Source organism: Leguminivora glycinivorella, chromosome 5 (assembly GCF_023078275.1).
Source record: "Leguminivora glycinivorella isolate SPB_JAAS2020 chromosome 5, LegGlyc_1.1, whole genome shotgun sequence".
NCBI classification, from domain to species: domain Eukaryota; kingdom Metazoa; phylum Arthropoda; class Insecta; order Lepidoptera; family Tortricidae; genus Leguminivora; species Leguminivora glycinivorella.
In genome coordinates, this window is record NC_062975.1 from 9,878,290 (window position 1) to 9,896,450 (window position 18,161).

The window sequence follows — 18,161 nt, forward strand, 5'->3', positions numbered from 1 at the left end:
CGTATACCGTTAAGGTTTGAGGAGTTTCCTCAATTCCTCTTGAATCCGATTATAAGAAATCGAAGCTTGACAAAATTTGACTTGAAAAGTCAATATGCTTAACAAATATAACTAAATAAATGTCACTGTTCTGGACGTAAGTGCATGTTGTTCTTATAAAAATACCAAAGTCACTATAAGCGTGCCGTTCAGATTTTAGGAGTTCCGTTCTGACCATCATCAGCAGTTCCACTGCACCAAATGTCACTGTTCCGTACGTAAATGCATGCTGTTCTTTTAAAAAACACAAAAATCTCCATATGTATGCCTTTCAGATTTGAGGAGTTCCCTCGATTTCTCCAGGATCCCATCATCAGAACTGGGTTCTGAGAAGAATGGGACCAATCTGTATGCATATTATACATTCAATCAGAAAAAAAAATCAAAATCGGTCCAGTAACGACGGATATATCGAGGAACAAACTTAAAAAAAAAACAGACGAATAGAGAACCACCTTCTTTTGAGAGATTTGAGGCGGTGGTTAAAAAACGGCTTATTGGTAGAGTATTCTACAGCGTATTTATAGTTTCGTGTAAGGAATTGTTATTTAAAGGCATAGTTGTATTTTAACGCCGAGTATGGAATTGAAAAACGAGCAAGAGAAGGGAGTCTATAGTTGAAGAATAGAATCCTGAAGTTAGCGTCTATAGTTCGAGAATAGAATCCTGAAGTTAGCGTTTATCACTGCTTCCAGTAGTTCCACATCATCTTCATTACTAGATTCACCTACTTTTATAAATTTTAAAGCAGTTAATTTGACCATATTCAAGGTCAAATTACTTTACCCACTAGTGGATAAAATGCGTTTTTACCCGCTGACATTAAACCACACCACACCTCGTTACCTAAAAGAACGTTTCAGTTATTTAAACTCCACTAGATCCTCACAAAACTTGCTTCTCTCTGTTCCTCCTTCCTCTTCCAAATTCTACAATTCTTCTTTCACTTTTCGGGCTGTTCGGCTCTGGAACTCTCTTCCTGTCGAATTGAGACGCGCTCAATCCCCTTGCTACTTTTAAATCCCATCTGAAAGTCTATTACTTGTCCCTTCATTAGTGTCTCTGTAAATTCTCCACTTACACGTTTGGCACGAAATATTGTATGTATTATAATATATGTATGTAGGTATATAATATGTAAGCAGTATATATGTATATGTAAGTATGTGTAGGTATTATATGTATTATGTAGGTATATGCTTTTTAGCTACAATTAATTACTTTTAATTTAGTTTTTTTTGCACCTCCTAATTAGTTAAAGTTATGAATACCATTTTTCCACTACTCAAAGGTTGCCTGGAAGAGATCGCTCTTTAGCGATAAGGCCGCCTGTTGTTTACCTCTGTAATAAAATCTATTGTAATGTGTGTGTTCCTATGTACATTTCTAAGGTTGTGCAATAAAGTGGATTTGTATTGTATTGTATTGTATTAAAGGATAAAACACGTGTTTCCGAGGTAGTGAGGGGAAACAATATTGTATGCCCGTGATGGATAAACTGATGGTTTTTAATTTAACTTCTAGTATTGTAAACATCTTTGTACACAGTTATACAATAAATCATATCTTATCTTATCTCTACTTCTTTGTCAGGATTTTTATGTACCATCCCATTTCTGGTGCCATCAAAAGTATATTTAAATATTATTTAGTATTTAAATACTAAATGAGGAGTGTCTTTTTTAAAATTTCTTGATTATGACCTCTGCTCCGCAACGTCCGACAATTTCATTTATCTTTTCCTACCTTTGCAATGTAAATACTATACCTACATACAAAATATGTATACTAACATTACTAACCCAATCGAACGTATAAGTGAACAATCTTTTACAAGGTCAAGGTTACAACGAAGATTACCTACAAAACCGTCCAATATAAGTGCAAATTTTACGCCAATTTGATTCGATAATTAGAGATGCCATTTCACAATCGCCAACTTAAATTTAAAGATAAAATCGGCTATATTTCTTAGTTTACAACAGCTATTCTTCACTATTTCATTAGCGTGAATTTATTCCCAGACTAGCTTTTGCCCGTGGCTTCGCTCACGTTAGAAAGAGACAAAAACTAGCCTATGTCACTCTCCATCCCTTCAACTATGTATCTCCATTTAAAAAATCACGTTAATTCCTCGCTCCGTTTAGCCGTGAAAGACGGACAAACAAACAGACACACACACTTTCCCATTTATAATATTAGTAAGTATGGATATACCTACATTTACTCCCCTCCTTATAGGGCAAAGCATTTTTAATACAATCACGATATTTATCTTATTTTCTAATAGGTACGAAGTTTTGCCATTAACTTCAATTTCCTAATTAAACCGTTCACCTTAGGAACTTTCAACCCTTTCGTATTCTTTTCTGAGGAAAATCATATCAGTAATTACCTACATCCTTTTAGTGTATTGTCTTATCATACCTACAATTAAAAATGTAATTGAAAAAGGTTTGGATTCTCGGTGTTAATATTAAACCTTGTTTCTTCATTACATTCAGGTATGAATTTTCAAAAACGATATTGGATAGATAACTATCAACAAGGGATCGAAAGTTATCAATTTTCTAGCTTTTCTGATCTGCGTTTATACGTAAGGCAATCAGGACGCATGCATTAATATATTACATAAGTACACGTTAATAATAATCCTAAAGTGATACTATAGAAATCGAATCCCAACTTTAAATGATAGGTATCGCCTATTTATTATGGTCTTCATATAGCTTACATAAACTCCAGTACTCAAGTAGTTATGTAAATTGGTAAAGGAGACTAAATATCGTAACACGTCCGGGATCAACTTCGATTCCTGTCATTTTGTTCGAGAAGTTATCAAGACCATATTCTGATTTGACATAATGTTGTTAAGAGACTATTTCGCAATAAGTAATTGTAACACAAACGAAGAGACGCCATTACATTTTTTTTATACTGCGTTTTAAATGTGCTAAATATGGTTGAAAATTTCTTAGGATGGTTCTGTCTGTGCACTGAAGAACAAATGAGCGGAGAAAAAAATAAGACCTGGGTGGGACCGATTTTCGAATCTCGGCCATTCGATTTCGTGAAATTCGTTCAATAATAGCGAATTCATGCGTTCTAAATTCAAAAATCGATCCCTTGGTTATTCCCCGCACGTGTACAGTGGATAAGCAACCGCAGGTAGGCATCTAACAGAAACATTTTTATATTAAAGGAAAAAATGGAAAAATTTACGCTTCCGGCGGGACTTGAACCCGCACCATTTTTGCAATCCGTGCAATGCTCTCCAAAATGCAAAATGTTTAGAATCGTTAGCAGACGTTTCTGCTTAATAAAAAATACTTTAGTATGGGTTAGCACATTGTTACTGGTGAATTCTCAATATAACTTGAGACTCCAGTGCCGTTAAATGTAATAGTCTGTCGGTATCCGCTAGACGTCACCCTAAGACGTGTAAAAAAAAGGAAAGGCATGGAAAGATTTGCCCGGCGTGGCTTCCGTAGCTCAATTGGTAAGAGCATTGCACGGATTGCAAAAATGGTGTGGGTTCAAGTCAACCGCCGGAAGCGTAAATTTTTCCATTTTTTCCTTTAATATAAAAATGTTTATAATCGTTAGCAGACGTTTCTGCTTAATAAAAATTATCTAACAGAAATTTAGTATGAAATGAAATGGAAATAAAATGAAATGAAATGGAAATGAAATGAAATATATGAAATGAAATGACATGAAATATATTTATTTGCTTTAAGTGTGGTACATTTAGGGTCTTCTAGCATAGTATAAAATTGAATAGCACACTTAGCTACTAAAAAGCATGCAAAAATTATTCTTATGCCTAAACTATAGGTATGCTATATAACTATAATACATATTTATAATAATTACATCATAATATAATTTAAAAATTAAAATTATAGCAACCTAAATAACATAGTTAAATTCAAATACAATATACATGTCGAAATCTGTATGAGTAAATACCTTGTAGATATTGTGTAGGTACTGCAGTGAACAAGAAATAGGAGGATCTCCTCGATACCGCCGTTCCGTAGGTACAAACTTAATCCACATTTTCCTCTTGGGATATTACCGTTTTATGTACTTTAATCATAGCTTTGTCTAACTCATCGATTTTATTTTCCATTTTATCTTTATTCTAAGAGTTAGCAACTGAAAAAAAAAGAACCCTGGTTTTTGCATCTGATTTTTTAAAATGCTTAAACAATATATTAATAGGCATAATTAGTTAGGGTTAAAATAAATCAAATTCTGTAAAAAAATATTCCCTGCATATCGGGAAGAAAAAACGGAACCACGTTTTTATAGAAAATCGACTGGCGCCTTTCCTACCGATAGGTATTTTAATGATTTCCAGATGAATAAAGACGCTGGCGCTGGTAAAGCAAGTTACGTCTATAATGATGTAAAGCGATGTAACAACTAATAATCGTAAAATCAAGTGCACTCAAGTTCGACATAGTTCGCAGTAATTATTAGAATACTTCCACAGATTACTACAATTACTCAATGTGTAACAAAAGTGTGGGGCATCTGTTTTGAGGGTAGGTTTAATATATTATTAGGTTCGGTATGGAGTTCTGGCATAACTGTAAAAAAACGTAAGGTACAGATGGGCAAATCTCGACTGGGTGGCAAATGTAACTGGTCAATTTTTTCCATGTTTTACAATGTTTGCATTATTAAATAGAGTGTCCACTGGTGGTTATATATGTTGGCCCTTAGTCGAGATTTAGCCCTCTGTACCTTAATTATTTTTTTAAGGTTTTGATATGCCTTTTCTTAAACCGTTAACAGATCAAAGCTACTTTTGTCACATCTCGTAGGCCCTACCATTTTTCTAGGAGTTTTTAACTAAGTATAAGTACCTATAATGTTAAAGCTATAACTGTCTTATGTAAGTACCTACTATTTTCTCCCTTTATTATTAAAAACACATACAAAATATACAATAAAAACCTCAGACATCCTAAATACAAATAAAACTTAACCTAAAATTACAACTAAATATAAAAAACTTCCCGTAATTCACCTCCCTCTGGCATGGTCGCTAGGACACTCGCAGCGTTTCCCCTCTGCACCGCCAGACTCAGCCTTTGGGCAAAGAAAGCGCCCGCTCGTTGGTCCCCTGAGACGCCTACAAGCCTGACCGACACCTCCTTAACGAACTTCTTGGTGTCGGTCGACCACGGACCGAAAGTCTCCATTGCAAGCGCCGCAAACTCATACTCATTAGACAGAAACGCATATTTGCGGCGCTTAAAAAATTTGAGCCTGATCCGCGGCAGTCCCAGGCTTCCGAGCCGACCCTTCCACGTGGGACGGTGCCAACGTATCTACGCAAGTAGCGTCCCACGCCAAAGGGCGACCCAGAGTTCATAGTACAAGAGTGCATCCATCAGGTATCTTACCGTCAGCCGCGCAAAGACCCGACGGCTCCAACGTCGCGGGGAGCGAGGCAGTACTCAGGGCACGGCGGACCAAATCATTCAGGGTGGCATGCCTATAGAGTCGGCCAGCACTCATCCTGCAGTGCAAGCCATGTCGCCCCAGAGTTTCCACAGGCTGGACGCAGCGGCTGCAACTGTGAGCCTCGCAAATTCGCAGACCCAGGCGAAGGCAAATGGCAATTCGCAGGGCCGATGGTTCCAGAGTGGACCCTAGATTCCGAGAAGGGAGAGCGTGCAGCCAGTATCCCGACTCTTTTTCCGACACCGCCAAGAGCCTGGCTCGTTCGTGTTGGTTTGGGCAGTTCTGTATGAGAGATTGGTGGTTCCTCTCAACATTGAAAATATCCCATGCTGCTTGGTTTGACTTCTCACTCGGTACCTGCTCGACAGTATGGTCCGCTCCCCAAGCTGCTTCCGCGTCCGCCAAGCACGACGTTACTTACCTAGTACCTACCTACCTACTATTTTCTTGTCGCTCTATGCAACCAAACCTCTGACTTTAAATGAGAATATTTTATTTTAAATTAAATATATTTTGTATGAATTATATATTTTAATCTATATTTAATTCGTATAAAGTTTTTCTACAGGTACATACTAATACATACTTCTTAATTTTTTTCTATTTTAATATTTTTTAGTTATAGAGAATGTTTTATAACATATTTTCTTGGAAATAATAAAGCCATTAAAATTATATTTAAGTATCTAGAAACAAAAACGAATACATTTTTTTTACGACGAATACATTAACCCAATATTATTTACAATGACGGAATATTATTCTTATTTACATGTCAAGGTATGGTATTTTAATAATATACCTATCATGGACAATACATTGCCAAAAAAAATAAAAAAATATTGTTATCAGTTAGATCGGCCTCTCACTAATTTTTCTGTTCATACTATAGCCATATCACGTTGCGACATCCTATAAAGTGAGCAGATTGGCAACGCGGCCATGCTGTGATCCGATCCGATATCTCAGGAGCAGAGCCCCTCCACCGCTTTTATGTTTTGTTTGTTATATAAAAAGAGTGTTCTATCTGAGCTATACCAGTCAGGTACAGGCGTTTGTATTCAGAGCAAAATGTTCTCCAAAGTAAGCGCATTCATAAATTACGTAACTTACGCATAGGACATTTGCTTAGAGGAATAACTTATTATTAGTATTTCTAAAATCCTTTTTGTTTTTATAGAATCCTCTATTCAAAGGATACTTTAGACGGAAAAAAATCAATAATCACAGTAATCTTAATCTTCACTTTTTTATAACCTCCCTAATGAAATTAGTCCTCATAGATCGGTATTGTCCACTTTATATAATTAATTATCTGGTTTTCATGGTGTTTAAACATGTCGTATGTACAATAAAGTGATGATATAGGTATTCAATAGTCTATTTTTGTACCAGATCGTAGCCCTATGCGGTTTGGTGGCGGCGTGCCAGGCGGGTCTCCTGCATCACGCCCCAGCGGTGTCCCACCAGAACATCGTGCACCACGAGCAACACCACGAGACCCCGGTGCACTACGTCCACGCCGCGCCGGCGTACCACGCCGCTCCCGCCATCCACGCCCCGATCCATGCCATCCATGAAGCCCCCGCTGTTCATGCTGCTCCCATCCATGCCATCCACGCCGCCCCTGCTCACCACGAGGAGGATCATTATGTTGATGAATACGTAAGTATTGAATAGACTCGTCGATTCTTTCATATAAAAAAGTGTTTCCCGTGAGGGTTAAACATTTCAACATACCCTTTCTTTCCGTGATCATCGTAGAAGTCAACTGTGGGATTTGGGTTCATTTGTGACATGGGCTACATTTGACTACACATCACAATTTTGTCTTTTAACCCCTTAATTTGCCAAGAGTGGCACTGGAACTTGAGCAGCTTCATGCGATCTGGATATGTATATAATAAGTCTTGTCTTTCTAAAGTAGTATACGAATTAAGTCATGAATTGTTTTTACAGGCTCATCCTAAATACGGATACTCGTACTCCGTTGAGGACCCCCACACCGGCGACCACAAGTCCCAGCACGAGACCCGCGACGGCGACGTCGTGAAGGGCGAGTACTCTCTCCTGCAGCCCGATGGCTCCTTCCGCAAGGTCACCTACACCGCCGACCACCACAACGGGTAAGAATAAAGTTATTTCAAAATTTGCGAGTGCACTTATAATAATTATGGTAATAGTAGTTCAAGTGCAGACATCTGTGAGAATATGTTCCAGACGTTACAATTTGTTATTGTTTTCGCATGAATACGTGTGTATGTGAACCCAGTTCTTATGGTTACTTTGTGAAAATGAGCTTTGTTTCTCGGCAGATTCAACGCTGTGGTGCACAACACCCCGCCGGTCATCCATCACCATTAAGAAGGCCCGTTGATCTAATCTGTGATATTAGAGTTAATGTGTTCTAGTTTTGTCGCTAAGTGCCTAAGTCTTCCATATGTTCTCATTTCCATTAGTGCGTATCATATTTTGTTATGAAATTTCGTATTATGTTACCTTGTAGCAAGTGGATTACAAAGAGTAACCGCATATCTAATGTTGACACGCCCTTATTACTCTCAGTTTTATACTCCGTAGTACTAAATATTTAGGACACTGTTTAAGGTTATAACTTTGTAATACCTATCTATTTAGTTTTTCTATGCTTCTGTAAATAGATACTTGTTGTATGTTAGTCAAATATAGCAAATAAAAATCATGTTTATAAAACGAAATATCTTATTTCTTTTATTTCAACACAAAGAAGGCGTCTATTTCTTAAGAGTGAGGACAAATTCCACTCTTGAACAATGCATTTAATTGAAATTACAGTGCACCGGAGCGTGGGAACTATCAGATCGCATCCAAAATGCATATCAGCGCATTAGCATACAATGTGCAAGCCAAAATAAGGAGTGAAAGCCGCGAGCCATAGCTAAGGTAGCTAAACTATGCACCTTTACTAGATTACAATATTTCGACATTCCGCAATCGAGATCACTCCGATACACTAGGAACTAATTAACGTTAAATGCGGTAATAACTATAAATAGGAATCTAGTCGTCGATGGGAAAAACTTCGGGGTTGAATTGAATTGAACATTGCGTAAGATTCGGAATGCTTCAGAGGTTAAATTCTCAGATCATTATATTGCATTAGAAATACCTACCTGCAAGGCGTAACAAAAATAGTTAGCATCTTTTATGTTTATCGAAACAGTGGTTATCGTATAGCTCATTAAAAAATCGGACGTAAAAATATTTTAAACAGGAAAATGGAATCGAAGATCGTCTAAGTCAGTTATTTAGACGACATGCAGCAAGAAAAAAAAATAAAAACCGAAACTCAATAATTAATATATTAAATGTTTTTATTTGTGCAGCTAAGGGAAATTTCCTTTCAGGGTCAAAATTGAGAAGCGTCTTTTCAAAAGGGTTTGTTTTTATTTCAACACTGGTTTGACAGCTGTGTGTCATATGAGATACACCTAAGGTCAGAAGTAGTCGCGAAATAAATAAATCCTTTTGAAAAGACACTCCTAAATTATCATTTCTTCATGCAGAAACTCATTTGCGGATATTAGCTAACAAACATCCGTTGTAGGTGCCTAAATAAGTAAATACAAACGACAGTAGCAAGCTAATATTATAAATGGGGAAGTGTGTGTCTGTTTGTTTGTCCGTCTTTTACGGCAAAACGAGCGACGAATTGACGTGATTTTTAAAGGGAGATAGTTGAAGGGATGGAGAGTGACATAATCTACTTTTTGTCTCTTTCTAACGCGAGCGAAGCCGCGGGCAAACGCAAGTACCTAATACTTTTTTTCGTAGCAGAGGCGAAAGATAGTAGGATCGTACCTTCAGGTAATCATTTTGAAATTGAACTATCAAATTGATGCCTTAGTTACATCAATCATTTTAACCGTTATTACAGTTATCTCATAGTTACTAAACTTTGAATTAAATTTAACTCGTATTTTAATTCGATTTACGAAATTATCCATTTAACGCTCGCGTTGCTTATTCACCAGTGCGAACGCAATAACCTATATCTGCATACTTTAATTGGTACATTATTAATCTTGTGAAGCTGGCCCTTATACATATTGATTTTTTGTGTCGACATTCATATTTATTATTATACCTACAACATATGTAGGTATGTGTGACCAATTATTTATTGTAAATTTTGAAGACCTATTAAGACACAACCAATATGTACTTACCTGGAAGTTGGAAGGTCGAGGTTGCTTTAAAAACATATAAAAACTCAAAAATGCGTCCATTTCCTAGCGAGCTAAACATTTTTTTACCCCGGGAACCCCCAAATAGTTGGCTAATTTCATCGCAATCAAATATACCGCATCCGAATATGTCGCATACGAAAACAGAGATTTCATCAAATCACTAAGGGATATGATCAAATCACGCAGGATGTCAAAATGGCGAATCCATTTTATCATTTCTCTAGAAAATTTCAGTCATTTGACTAAATCCCTTACTCTGTTTAGTGAAATCAGAAAATCGACCAATAGACACGCCACGTTTTGTCATTTCACTAGATTTGTTTAGGGATTTGATAAAATCCCTGAACCACGTCAGTAAGTTGACGAAACGAGCTTATAAAGTCAACTAGTTTTATCATTTCACTAAACAAGTTCAGTGAAAAGACAAGAGGTTTTAATAAATATGAAAATATTTTAAAATGAAACATTTTTAGCTTTGTTTCTTCACTTATTATATTTTTTTTCTTATTTATAAAAAACCAAAAACTCTTAAAAACGGATTCAATTTTACTATTTCACTAATCTAGTTAAGGATTCAATCAAATCAAGTGACAAAGGCAAGAATCTAATAAATCTAATTGGATATAATATTAGATTCTTGGCTTTGTCATTTCACGAAACCAGTTCAGACATTTGATCAAATCACCAGTAGAGACTTTATCATTTCCCTAAATTTGTTTTCAACTAAAGAGAAGGGTTAAGAATTTCACCACCCCCTTTCTTCCCGTGGGTGTCGTAGAAGGCGACTATGGGATATGGGTTAAATTGTGGTGTAGGCACAAAAACTGCAATACGGCTCATTTAATAATAAAAATGGGATACAGGCTAAATACTTACTTTCAGGGATCTTATATCTCTAGTGAAATGTCAAAACGTGGCGTGTCTATTGGCCGATTTTGTGAAAAACTGAGTCACCAAGGAAATCTCCATTAAAGCAATTAAGTAATACAACAATGACATTGGAATTCGTTTGAATGCATTTAATACAACAATGACATTGGAATTCGTTTGAATGCATTTTAGTATTGCGTGCTTGGGTTTTGATATGAATCAGTCACGGCGGCAAGGTTAGACGCATCGCGATATAAGATATAACGGACAACAAGAAAAAGTCACCGTTACGTCTTATTTGAAGAAATGTAGGTAATTACAAAGATGTACTTTATATTATACCAACGGTAAGTTATGAAGAAGTAAAAATATATAAAAGCAATTATACAGTATCAATGTTTGTTGTGTATTTCAGACAATGAACAAGTAGGAAATGTGTAGTATGACTAGTATGTGAATGCATAGAATACATCGTATCCAAATCAAATTTTCGAATTTTATCAACATTCCAACCAGGCTAATTGTTTGCATATAATTATATTGTAAACTCTTTACCATCGAATGCAATCTGCGAAAGCGACCACCCTGGATACCAAGATCATAATCATCGTTATATATGAACGTACCAACATTCTAAAGTGTATGAAAGTAAAAAGACGTAAGGGACGAAAGTCAAAAAAACGTTTCCCAAAGTTTCACATCCCAAACTATTATTCCCAAATTATCATTTCCCAAATAAACGTTTGGCAAAACAACTTATCGCAAATTGACATTTACCAAAACTTTTTTTGGCAAGTATTTGTTTCCCAAAATATTTACTTGGTCAAATTTCATTTTACCAAATATTATTTAGTCAAAGGTTGTTAGGCAAAATTTCCATTTCCCAATATATTGTAATTAAATGGCGCACTAGAAATTTGTTTGTTGATTTTATACTTTGTGTCCAAGATTTGTGTGAAATAATGTGTATGTCGTACTTTTTTTCCTCCTGGTGCAAATGTCAAGGATGACATTTTCACTTACATGTCCGGATACATTTTATTAAAAAGAAACCTTATGTTTTCAAAACCATTATGTTCTATTAATTTTTAATTACTTTAAAAAGCCATTTCCGGTTTGCTCACTGTCAACCTAACACGCTCCTCCTCGCTTCCCTCGTTGTCGCACCTAAACTGACCCTGTCGCACACGAGTTTTCTGTTACAATACTAATAAAATTATTACATTACATTTATGCCTTGAAATATTTATTGTCAAACGTGGTTTTGCATGGTGTAATTTGTAGAAACATTTTTTGACAAAAAAATAGTTGACAAAATAATTTTGTCCAGTAATTAATTTGACAAAAATAAAGTTGAGCAAACTTTTCTAGTCCAACTGAAGCCTTGGGAATAAAACTGAAATTATCATTTGACAATTTTAAGTTAAAGGCAAAAAAATCTTCGGTAAATTAAATTAATCCCGTAGAAATGAAAATGCAAATGCCTAAATATTTTCGAAACTTGCGATGTGACATTTTGACCAAACATGTTTTTGGGATATAAGTTTTGCCATTAAAAACGTTTGCGAAATAAAGTTTTGTCTAAATAAAATTTGACTAAGTAAAATTGTGCCAAATGATAATTTGACCAAACAAATTCATTGCGAAACATACCTTTGCCAAACAATACTTTGGGAAATGAAACTATTGCGATATGATTATTGGGAAATGAAATTTGACGAAACGTTTTTTGGCGAAACGGCAGGAGACCCTCCAGAGGAAGTTAAAAGTGACATTTTTTTAAACAAAGCGACTCTAACAGATGCCATCTACATCGTATCCCGATGAAATTTTCGACGATTATCAATATTAGAATCGGGCCCATTGTTTGATTTGCCGGACAATCCACTATATCGACGAATCTACGCACACACACATTTTAAACTTTACCAACGAGTGCAATATGCGAAAGCGATCACCCTGGACACCTAGATCATATTTAATTCCTAACCTCTACACAACTCCCAATGGTAAGAAAGACGTAAGCAACACAGACCGCATATGTTGATACGTCGTTTATTACAGAAGACGGTGACAAGCGGAGCATTTTCGCAACATCCTCAGCTAGCACCTTGCGTTGCGTGTCAGCTATCTCAGAAACTGCATATTTTATACATTGTGGTGTTAGATTGGTATTGGTACCTACTGTAAATTGAAGTTGGGATTTATTTTCAATACGTTAGTTTAGTTCGAGGTGAGGTATATGTTTTTGATGTTTGTTTTTAGTTGGTTACAAAATCGAAACATGGACATATACAAATTAGAAATAAATCTACTGCGACTACTGCGTAGCAAAATTATGGTTACCTATGAACTTATTTATTTATTAGAAAAAACATGTTTACATAACATTACAGTAATACCAATGCGTCACGAAACTTAGAACTTCACTTAAGTAAATATATCAGGTTTTCCCCTGACAAGCTTCATTACAAAAATAACGTTTTCGTGGAGTAGATTAATTAAAAGAACTTGTTTTATAGCTAAAAAGCTTCATAAAACAATTTACTGACAAAAAATATAGGTTACTTTTACATAGCCTCCATGGTTTCCCTTTTCATGTCATTTATTTTAAAAACAAGTCAAAAACGCAGCAAGGTTTCATTAAACCGCACAACACCGTAAAAATGTCGTAAATCCTAAAGGCGTTATTCTGTTCTGCATACAGACCATGCTTCGATACAATTTTAGACTGTCAGTCCTATCAGGAGTATCGGAGCGCCCGAGGTGCTCATAAACATCTGGACACGCTCTTTAAAAATATAGTCGTGTACACAGGTATTGTGAGCGCCGATGTATCTGATTTATTTATTTATTTATTTATTTATTTCACACATACAAATATCATTACAGGATGAACCCAATGCGATATTGTAGTAACAAATTAAATTATAAAAACAAAGAACTTATACATACGAACGTATACAATGTTAATTTTACCTATTCTGGATTTCTTTATTGTAACAAAGAGTACATAACGCTACCTTTGTGAATTCACTCATCGTACAGGAAAACAGGTCTATTTGAGTGGCTATGAGGTTGAGAGTGCGTACGGAGCGCGTCAGCGGCGCCTCCCGCAGCAGCTTGGTGCGCCCGTGCGGCACGGCTAGCAGCCCGGGCAGGCGGCGCTCCGCACAAGACCGCGGAACACAAATACCCACTGATGGCGTCTGTTCTGTAGCACAGCTCGAACAATGGCGAACAAATATATGAAAGAGGCGCGTTCCTACGCACACAGTCTAAGCTCGACGTGTAGGTGAACGCGTACCATGCTTGTATGAGTGAGGTATGACAGGTCGACTGGTCGCGTTTTTGACAGACGATAACTGTGGGGTAACTGAGAGCGGGAGTGGCCATACTTTACGATAGTCTTTATTTCAATTTCAATTTATTTCTTCATAACCACTCACTTGCTCTAAAATTTTCAATAGACTCTATTGTCAAGTAAAATAAGTCATGTCAATACATATTTACAAAAATTACAGTTATGTCCATCTTAGTAACTATAGGTATCACAATTTTATAATAATCATATCCAATTAATTTTATTTAAAAATATTTTTGTTATTATTTTTATTCAAAAATATTACACTGTATAGTGTTGTCTTTATTACAGTGTGTGTGTAGTGTTGTGAGTAATGAGTGCATGGGTGCAGTGTGACCTTCACGAGCAAGCAGCTGTTCACGCGTTCGGTTACGTCGCGGGGAAGCATGCGCAGGCCGGGGGCACACCGGGTATTGGAGCAGTATTTTTTTATAATTATTTACCTCCAAAACTCTCGGGTCTTTCGAGTCCGGTCATTTATAAGGGGATATAGACCCAACTCTGCTCCAAACTATGATAGGATCTGAAACGTTCCAGTCAAATCTGGAGAGCCGATTCGCTGCCATGGAAACTACAGCTGACGTTGACCAGAACCTTCAAGATGTGGTTCGCATCCTCAGGGAGGAAGGTACGAGATTTTGTGAAATTCAGCGCAAGGGCAGGAAGTCAAAGCTTTCGGAAGAGACCTTAGGGCTAATGAAGGAAAGACGTGAAAACCCACCCGTCACTTCGTCAGGGAAACGGAGTCTAAACCGAGAGATCAATAAGCACGTACGACACGATCTTCGGTGCTCCAATACTCTTGCGATTGAAAGAGCGATCGAGCAGAACCGGGGGTCAAAGGTGTTCGTACAATCTCTAGGAAGAAGCCACCTGACGAAGTTGACCACAGCTCGTGGAGAAGTCGTTACTTCGAAGTCGGCAGTCCTTTCTGAAGTGGAAGACTTCTATGGCCGGTTATACGCTTCACATGCATCTCGACCTGATCCTGAAAATGAGGATTCTAGAGCTACTTTAACACGCCACTACACCGAAGACCTGCCAGAAGTCAGTATCGGCGAAATCGAGATCGCTCTTGGGCGGCTTAAAAACGGAAAAGCCCCTGGAGAGGATGGCGTTACAACAGAGTTGTTAAAGGCAGGTGGTAAACCCGTACTGAGGGAGCTCCAAAAGCTTTTTAACGCTGTCCTATTCGAAGGGAGAACTCCGGAGGCATGGAGTAGAAGTGTGGTCGTCCTGTTCTTCAAAAAGGGAGACAAAACCTTGATGAAGAACTATCGACCCATTTCTCTTCTAAGCCATGTCTATAAGCTGTTCTCAAGAGTGATCACGAACCGTCTTGCGCGAAGACTCGACGAATTCCAACCTCCGGAGCAGGCTGGATTTCGGAGTGGATACGGCACCATAGACCACATCCACACAGTGCGGCAGATTATACAGAAGACCGAGGAGTATAATCAGCCCCTGTGTCTAGCATTTGTGGACTATGAGAAGGCTTTTGACTCGATTGAGATCTGGTCCGTTCTGGAGTCCTTGCAGCGATGTCAAGTAGATTGGCGGTATATCCAAGTGATGAGATGTCTTTACGAGGCCGCCACCATGTCCGTCCAAGTACAGAATCAGCAAACAAGTCCTATACCATTGCATAGAGGTGTGAGACAAGGGGACGTCATCTCCCGAAATTGTTCTCAAATGCAATGGAGGACATGTTTAAGACTCTGAGCTGGAAAGGACGTGGCATCAACATTAATGGCGAGTACATCTCTCACTTGCGATTCGCTGATGATATCGTCATCGTGTCAGAAACGCTGCAGGACCTACAACAGATGCTGAACGACCTGGCTGACTCTTCTGTACGCATCGGCCTACGGATGAACTTGGATAAAACCAAGGTCATGTTCAATGAACATGTACTACCGGAACCGATCGCGGTACACGGCGCCGTTCTCGAAGTTGTTCAAAGATATGTTTATCTCGGGCAAACATTGCAGATGGGTAGAAACAACTTCGAGGATGAGGTGAATAGAAGAATTCAGCTAGGTTGGGCAGCATTTGGGAAGCTACGTCGAGTTTTTACATCGTCGATCCCACAGTGCCTGAAGACAAAAGTCTTCAATCAGTGCGTCCTACCCGTCATGACGTACGGGGCCGAAACGTGGACACTGACGGTACGGCTGGTCCACAAGTTCAAAGTCGCTCAGCGGGCTATGGAAAGGGCTATGCTCGGCGTCTCTCTGCGGGATCGAATCAGAAATGAGGTTATCCGGCAGAGAACCAAAGTGATCGACATAGCCCACCGTATTAGCAAGCTGAAGTGGCAGTGGGCTGGCCATATTAGCCGTAGAACCGACAACCGTTGGGGTAAACGAGTTCTTGAGTGGAGACCGCGTCTCGGCAAGCGTAGTGTAGGACGGCCTCAGGCAAGGTGGAGCGACGATTTGCGCGGGATGGCTGGCAGCAGCTGGATGCGAGCAGCCGAAGATCGGAAACGGTGGCGTGAAATTGGGGAGGCCTATGTCCAGCAGTGGACTGCGATAGGCTGATGATGATGATGATGAGACCCAACATATAGGGGCCATTTGGAGAGCATTGATGTCATGTAGAACGCCTGCTGGAGCCCATTCGCAAGTACATATTATAATTATGTACTTGTGAATAAATAATAATAATCGAGTTTCATTTAAACGAAACTCGATTATTATTATTTTTTTAGTTTCATATGGGTACACCAATAAAATGTTAGCCGCAACATTGTCAGCGTGAAATTATGTTTGACAAAAGGTTTTCTGCGGGTGCATAACTAGTTATTGATACTATTTTGATATATAACGTCAATAGAGTTAATGTAGACTAGTTTATATGTAAAGGGATAAAATAATAACAACATAATATCAATAACTTAGGACATACATCAGCTAAAATAAAATTTTATTTTATTAAAAAAAAAACCTTCAAATCTAGTTTACTCGTCTATCTCGCCGAGTTCAATTGTTTTTTTTTCCATTGTGTTAATAAAGCGTATAACTTAATTTTATATAAATATTAATATTAATAAATGTTAATGATATTTTTTTTTATAATTTTATCAGCAAAAATAAAATTGTATACTTACATATAAATTTCTGCAGTAGCCAGTTAAACACTAAAACTACCAAAGCAACTCAAATAAAATTGAAAACATCAAGTGAGCCCTCATCTTACTTAACGATATAATGAGCTAAGTGTAGCAAGGCCCTGGTTGCGCAAGAGTTTACCGGAGCACTCGGTACTCGGTGCAACCCAAAGCGCTACTTTCTTGCCGATATTCTTCGGCCGAGTTTACACTGTACCTACAGTACAGTGAGCTGTAAAATTGCATGGAGAAATTATGAATGAATTCATTATAAATTCGCCATGCACTTTTGCAGCTAACTGTACATGTATATCGGATAGGATAGCCCTTAAACTATTAGCAAGGATAATTTATACAGGATTTACAGTCTCCATTCTAATACCTCGAAACGTACCTCATTTTTTTAGGGCCACCTATTAAATACAATCATAACTACGCTGATGATGCCCACAAATTATTTTTTTAAATGTGTATTGACGTGATATCAATACACATTTAAAAAAATAATTATTTTATTGAATATTTTAGCTGCGTAAGCTGCAGACCCGGGTTTGATTCCCGGCTCGGCCACCAGTGGGCCTTGTCGTTTTTTCTTTCGTGTATGATATCTATTTAAATTTATGATACCGATGTTATACGGAGCACACATTGGTGTCTTGTTTTCACGCTCTGACCAGCTTACCTTTACCTACCCCTTAGTATTCGTTGAATTTAATGAAAGCCAGGAAGAATTTCATTGATATATTATATTCTTCAGTGTTAATTCAGTATCGTTTTTTTTTTTTCAGTGTTCATTCAGTACAGTTTTTTATACCCAATACAATATTTCCCTGTTTTAATTTTGGTGTTAAAATATTTCGTAAAAAAGCCTGAAGACAGAGCTTTACTGTAACCTTGAAAGAATCTTAAAAAATGTCAATGCAATGACGTAACACGCCCAAAGGTAATCGAATACGGCGGAATCGCATGTCGGGCCGGTTTCGAGTATCGGGTGACCTGCGCCCGCGCCCGTGCCCGAAGTATAAAAACTACCACCCCGCAGGGACCTTATCAATCGACTCCAATT

The 18,161-nt window shown here is 37.7% G+C and overlaps 1 protein-coding gene across 1 annotated transcript; it reads left to right on the forward strand.

Annotated features, from left to right (window-relative positions):
• The first annotated feature begins 6,479 nt into the window (after positions 1–6,479).
• Positions 6,480–8,237, forward strand: LOC125226227 (cuticle protein 19-like). Its single transcript, XM_048130145.1, has 4 exons — positions 6,480–6,603; positions 6,916–7,185; positions 7,480–7,646; positions 7,836–8,237. Exons 1-4 carry the CDS (start codon positions 6,514–6,516, stop codon positions 7,882–7,884), a joined length of 576 nt encoding a protein of 191 aa, XP_047986102.1. The 5' UTR covers positions 6,480–6,513; the 3' UTR covers positions 7,885–8,237.
• Positions 8,238–18,161: the final 9,924 nt, after the last annotated feature.

What these genes read in the sequence shown, in the direction of transcription:
- LOC125226227 (XM_048130145.1), top strand. Translation starts at nt 6,514, where the DNA reads ATGTTTTGTTTGTTATATAAAAAGAGTGTTCTATCTGAGCTATACCAG. An exon ending in AGAGCAAAATGTTCTCCAAA is followed by an intron (nt 6,604 to 6,915) that starts GTAAGCGCATTC and finishes TTTTTGTACCAG; the next exon opens with ATCGTAGCCCTATGCGGTTT. An exon ending in ACCGCCGACCACCACAACGG is followed by an intron (nt 7,647 to 7,835) that starts GTAAGAATAAAG and finishes GTTTCTCGGCAG; the next exon opens with ATTCAACGCTGTGGTGCACA.